The 6138-nt window shown below is 53.8% G+C and overlaps 1 protein-coding gene and 1 pseudogene across 1 annotated transcript; both read right to left on the bottom strand.

The window, feature by feature from the left end:
• Positions 1-2796: 2796 nt before the first annotated feature.
• LOC120692538 lies at positions 2797-3932 on the bottom strand (annotated as a pseudogene).
• Positions 3933-4017: 85 nt separating this feature from the next.
• Positions 4018-5744, bottom strand: LOC120692537 (bifunctional epoxide hydrolase 2-like). The gene is made up of 5 exons (XM_039975862.1): positions 5568-5744; positions 5265-5482; positions 4993-5157; positions 4647-4882; positions 4018-4536 (listed from the first exon to the last, which is right to left on the bottom strand). The coding sequence occupies exons 1-5, from the start codon at positions 5638-5640 to the stop codon at positions 4278-4280; spliced, it is 951 nt and encodes a 316-aa protein (XP_039831796.1). The 5' UTR covers positions 5641-5744; the 3' UTR covers positions 4018-4277.
• Positions 5745-6138: the final 394 nt, after the last annotated feature.

Here is a 6138-nt window from a genome sequence, read left to right on the forward strand (position 1 = left end):
GTGAGCACGGCTATTCAAATAGGTTTTATACTCTGCATAGGTTGTACACTTTACCCACAAGTGGGGTACCGCAGCACGATCACTTTGGTGCCAGTGCGGATCCCAACAAAGCCATTACCCACCTTAGCTGAGCCTGGCTAGCCAACACGGACTCCACCAAGGGGTTACCCTACCAACGAGGGCTAACCGGGGCATAAGTCACCCAGATCCTATCCCGTTTCCTTGGCCACCCATTGCTCTAAGCTCTCCTGATGACTAACAGGCCAGCTAGTGGGATTTATGCTAAACCGTTGCCACATACAACGGTCGAGTGGTTGTACGATGGATTAGGTTAGGCAAGACGTCACAACAACTCGGTCCTTAACTGTGACAAGGTGGACATCTTTCAACCTTGCTCAACCACATAGGTACGAGCACACCATTTGGTGTTCCACACAAGAATCACCATCCATCTCATCTGGGCATGTCTTTCTTTTATTTCCCAAAAATCCCATTTTTCCCATTTTGACACTCACGCTTTTCTTTGTTTTGAAAATACTTTGTAATAATATTTGAAGTGTAATGAGTAACCGGGTCCTAAGCATTCTAGCAGGGTTTATCATCCAAACAGAGCAAATCATATTTAGAGACAAACCTAGGTTATCAAGGAATGGTTATAAAAATCAAGGGGTGGCTATCCAACCGGGTTTTAGCAGTAAAAGGATATGTAGTTTTGTAAAACAAACCAATAGGTTGTGTTTATAAAACTGGAACAAAATATGCATCAAAGAATGAGATTGAACTTGCCGTCTTCGAAACCTTCCGGGAGCTCTGGCTCGCGGTACGGGTCTTCAGGCTCCTGTTCGCGGTACTGGCCTCCAAGTTCTTCTCCTGGCTCGCGGTACTGGCCAGGAAACTCCTCGACGGGCTCTCCCTCGGTCACACCGATATCTACGGCGCACACAAACAAGCACATAATAAAGAAAAAGAAATAAAGGTTTTATCGTTGAGCTCCAATCGGGAAAAATTAAGATATGGAGATAGAAGTAAAATTTTTGGGTGGTTTTCTAATGGCACGGCTGAAATCATGTTAGAAATGGCGTGGTCGAGTTTTGGGGCAAACAGAGGATTTTTGGCGCATGAAATGACAGGTCGAAGAGGCCTTTAGGGGGCTAAACCGGGGTTTAGGGGCCTCTTTGTAAATAGTTTTGAGGGTGGAAGGACTTGATTATAATTTTTGAAAGTTATGGGGGCTACTCTAGGAATTAGGTAGGGATTTATCTGTAATTATTTTATATGGTGGAGGGAATAATTCTTGAAAAGAGAGGAAGGAAGGGGTTCTTTTGGAAAAAAGGCTACAATAGAAAGGGGGTTCTTTGAAGAAAAGGAAAAAGGTTAGGTGGGTTTGGGCAATTTTGCCCCTTCTTCTTCCTCCTATCGTAGAAAAAGAGGACGGAGGGGGCGCACCGAGCTGGCGCCGATTCCGGCGCTCCGGGGCACGGCGGCGGCCGGGGGTTGGGGGGAAACGGAGAGGTCGGCGAGAGGAACCTATCCCCGCTCTCATCTCAGGCGGAGAGGAAGCGAGGAGGCGGCGCGACTGTGGCGCGCGGCGGGCGGCTGCGGCGTGCGTGGCAGCGGTGCTGTGGGCAAGGGGGGCGTGCGGTGGCGGGGGCGGTTGTGGTGGTGGTGGGCAACGTCGAGGGCCTTTTATAGGCAGGGAGGGGCGCGGGGCAGGGGTGCGCCGGTGGCCGGCGACCGGCAAGCTCTGCTGAGCTTTAATGGAGGTGGGGGCGGTTCGGTGGCGCTGAGGCGACGGCGTCGTGGACGCGCGCAGGTGGGCCGTGGCGCGTAGCGGGGGAGGCGCGGCCAGGGGAGGAGGGGCGCTGTGCAGGGGACGAGCGGCGTCCGTGCGAGCTCTGTCCGCGGCGATCGCGGTGAGCGCGAGCGTCGAGGCAGGCAAGCGGGTACGACGGTGCAGGCAGGGATGGTATGATGTAGGCAGGGGCGGCCGCAAGTGGAGCGGAGGTGGCCGGTGGTGGCGCTCGGCGCTGCCGAGCTTGCTTTGCTCGGCGCGTGCAGCGCGTGGGGAAAAGGAGAGAGGGGGAGAGAAGGAAGAAAGGAGGAGAAAAAGAAAAGGAGAAAAAGAAAAAGGAGAGAGGGAAAAGAAAAAGAGAAGAGAGGGAGGCGTCGGAGCGATTCGCGGCGGCAGTCGGCCATGCGCGTGAGCTGCGGCGTTCGGCCGGTCAGAGACGGTCGCGAGCGGATTCGGCGGGAAGCGACGCGCACGCGGAACGAAGAAAGGTGAAACAAGGAGGGGACGTCGATTGATTCCGGTGTCGGGACGGCGGATCGCCGGGAAAGATTTCGGGGAATCAGGATCTCGGATAGAAAAGGATTTGGAATGATTTGAGCTCATCGTCGAAAATATTTTGAAATAATTTTTAGTTGAGTGGTTTAATTGTATGAATTTTTACGGATGTTACAGAAACCATCCCCATCGGCATTAATACAGGGACAAGATTATGGGCGTGTTTAGTTCGTGAAATTTTTTGAATTTGGCTTCTATAGCACTTTCATTTTTATTTGGTAATTAGTATCCAATTATTGACTAATTAGGTTCAAAAGATTCATTTCATTATTTACAACTAAACTGTGCAATTGGTTATTTTTTAAAATTATATTTAATATTTAATGTATGTGTCCAAAAATTCGATGTGACGGGAAATTTTAAAAATTTTTGGGAACTAGACATGGCCAAAGTTTGCTTATTTCTGATTCGCACTATGTAGTCCTAGGAAGGAGCAGGACTCACAACTCTGAAGAAACATCGTTCGTTTTATTTGCTAGTAATGAATCAGAGAAAAAGGATCAAGTACATTTTTATCACCGACAATTTCAGAGCAAGGCAGCTGGCAAGGTGGCCAGCGACCGGGGGGTGATCCTTGAAGAAGCCGAGGAGGAGCTCGTTGACCTGCTCCGGCAGCTGCTCCTGCACGAAGTGGCTCCCCTCCGGGATGTAGGTGATCTTCAGGTCCGGCATGAAGTTCTCCATGGCGCCGCCCCGCAACGCGGCCTCGAACCCCGGAAACTTGAGGCAGTAGTCCTTCTCCCCCATCACGATGAACACCGGCACGTGGAACTTGGCGTCCAGCCGGTTCGGCATCTTGTGCACAGACCTGCGGGCCAATCCATGGAACGAAGCAAGCGATGAGCAACACCAGTTGTCCTGGAGGAACCTGCACTTCTGCCGGTGGCGGCAAGTGTTCGCCGTCGTCCTCCCCTGTACGACATCTGGAGAGGGTAGCGGAAGCCGGACTTGTCGTAGAGCGCGGCGTAGGCGTCGAGGTCCTCCTCGGTGAACCACTCCGGCAGCGGCGTGGACAGGTCGGCGAGGTCCATGATCTCCTGCCCTTTCCTCGGCGACCGGGACCTCGGCGCCGGCGAAGAGCACGTAGACGGTGCGCACCACGCGCCTCGCGTCGTACCGGCCGAAGTCCGCCTCCGCCCTGCCAGGCTCCTGCACAAGAGCAGAGCACGTCACAGACTGATGAACACCGGCTGCCAGAGTTTCACGGCGGCGGCGGCGGCGGCGGCACGTACACCCCAGCGCAGGACGTAGAAGCCCTCGGGCATGGTGGTCTCGAAGGAGAAGGGCACGGGGCTGAAGGGGACGCCGAGGCACGCCACGCCGGCGGTGCGGTCTGGGTGCTGCAGCGCGAAGTCGTACGCCGGCACCCCGCCGAAGTCCTTGGCCACCAGCCCACCACGAATGCCTGCGCGCGCGTGCAAAGTAGGCGTGGTCACGCTTGTGTTCACGGTCGCGTCGCGTCGCGACAGCCTCTTGCCTTCAGTTTCTTGGATTCGGATTGGCATCTACGCCTACCTTGGGAAAAGAAGAAAAACTGCCCAATTGCAGGACAGCTGTGTAGTACATTAGTTTTGAGTTTTTTTTTTGGCGAAAACATTAGTTTTGAGTTAAGACAAGCTGAAAACAAACGTCACTGCTGGTAGTCTTTCGCTTTCAGTTTCACTTCTACGAAATCTGAAAACCATCACCACGTCCATTACGTAATAATCGTCACGGATCATCCTCCAACGCATCAGGCAAGCAAATTTCTTCAAATACTAGTGCGTATTACGAGCAAAACATGGCATCCCCAAACCAGATGATTCGATGAACCTGACGCACTAATAAGTACAAACAGCGGTCAAGCACTGCCAACGTGTGCATTTTTATTGCCGAGAAGATTCAGCCGCTGAAGATGTTGTTCGCTTGTGGTCACGGCCTCGGTGGCATCTCACGCGGCGACGACGGGGTGGTCCTTGAGGAAGCCGAGGAGGAGCTCGTTGACCTGCTCCGGCAGCTGCTCCTGCACGAAGTGGCTCCCCTCCGGGATGTAGGTGATCTTCAGGTCCGGCGCGAAGGTCTCCATGGCGCCGCTCCTCATCGCGGTCTCGAACCCCGGGAACTTGAACGCGTAGTCCTTCTCCCCCATCACCATGAACACCGGCACCTGGAACTTGGCGTCCAGCCGGATCGGCATCTTGTGTATAGCCCTGCTCATCAATCGATCCATGGAATTAAAGAAGCTCGATCGATGGCAACACACATGCCATGCCCTCGCATTTCAGACTCTGCTCTGCTCTGTTGTGACTGCTGTTGCTACCTGTACGGCATCTGGAGAGGGTAGCGGAAGCCGGACTTCTCGTAGAGCTTGGCGTAGGCGTCGAGGTCCTCCTCGGTGAACCACTCCGGCAGCGGCGTGGTCAGGTCGGCGAGGTCCATGATCTCCTGCCCTTCCTTCGCCGTCGGGATCTCGGCGCCGGCGAAGAGCACGTAGATGGTGCGCACCACCCGCCTCACGTCGTACCGGCCGAAGTCCGCCTCCGCCCTGCCAGGCTCCTGCAGCAGAAACAGAAAAAAAAAAACGAAGGGGGCACATGAGCAGCTGAACTTGAACACCAGCTGCAGAGCAGCAAAATCTGATGATGATCCAGGCAGTGGGTACGCACGCGCCAGCGCAGGACGTAGAAGCCTTCGGGCATGGTGGTCTCGAATGACATGGGCGCCGGGCTGAAGGGGATACCCAGGCACATCACGCCGCAGGTGCGGTCAGGGTGCTGCAGCGCGAACTCGTACGCCGGCAAAGCGCCCAAGTCCTTGCCGACCAAGAACGCCTGCACACGGCCAAAGAAGAACGAGGCCAACACCCAACAGATAGTTAAAGCCACGGGCGGTCTCTCTTTGATCAGGTTTTGAGTGCTCTGTGTCGTCCTAATCTTACCTTGGGGATGGAGTAGGCGTCGAGGATGGCGAGCACGTCGGCGACGAGGTCCTCCCAGGAGGCCTCCTCGTCCTCCGGCGGCTGGTCCGAGAGGCCGTACCCGCGGCAGTCCGGCGCGATGGCGCGGTACCCGGCGCCAGCCACGGCTAGCATCTGGTGGCGCCACGAGTACCAAATCTCCGGGAAGCCGTGCAGGAACACCACCGTCCCCAGCTCATCTGCAGTCAACCAAGAACAAATCACAGGCTTGGTGAAATTGCAATCGATCACGGCCGGCCAGCAGTGTTTGTGCCGAAGACTCACCTTTGCCGACCTGAGCGACGTGGATGTTGAGCCCGCGGATGGGGAGGTGGGTGTGCTCGATCTCCTGCGCCATTGCTGCTCGCGCTGCTGCTCCTCGAGGCCGGCCGGAGACAGAGATGTTTCGTTCAGCTTACAGGGAGTGTGGACAGTGGAGTGCCCAGGCAGTGAAATAGATGTGCACCAACGGCTCGGCACTACTAGTTTATATTAAAAAAAAACCGGCTCGTCACTTGCCGTTGCCGATTTGTCTGGTGCCTCGGGTTTGTTTTTTTTCCTTCCTACACCCTTCCGCTACGTCGCTTGCAGCCTTGGTGTCTTCTCTTTTTTCTTTGTTTTTTTATCCTCGTTGCTGTCTTCTCATGAACAAGAGTACGGCTGTGTTTAGTTAATGCGAAAAGTATTTGCGAAAAACACTGTATCATTTTTCGTTTATATGTGGTAAATATTGTTTTACCATAAGCTAACTAGTCTCAAAAGATTCACCTCGCAATGTTCATCAAAACTATACAATTATTTTTTTATTTATCTATATTTAGTACTCCATACATGAGTCATTTGTTATATTTAATAT

Source organism: Panicum virgatum, chromosome 9N (assembly GCF_016808335.1).
Source record: "Panicum virgatum strain AP13 chromosome 9N, P.virgatum_v5, whole genome shotgun sequence".
In the NCBI taxonomy this organism is placed as follows: domain Eukaryota; kingdom Viridiplantae; phylum Streptophyta; class Magnoliopsida; order Poales; family Poaceae; genus Panicum; species Panicum virgatum.

Excerpts from the sequence above, each read along its gene's own strand:
- LOC120692537 (XM_039975862.1), bottom strand. The coding sequence starts at position 5,640 with ATGGCGCAGGAGATCGAGCACACCCACCTCCCCATCCGCGGGCTCAAC. Across the intron at positions 5,158-5,264 it reads ACGCCTACTCCATCCCCAAG|GCGTTCTTGGTCGGCAAGGA; the intron begins GTAAGATTAGGA and ends GGCCGTGTGCAG. Across the intron at positions 4,883-4,992 it reads TCTACGTCCTGCGCTGGCGC|GAGCCTGGCAGGGCGGAGGC; the intron begins GTGCGTACCCAC and ends TTTCTGCTGCAG.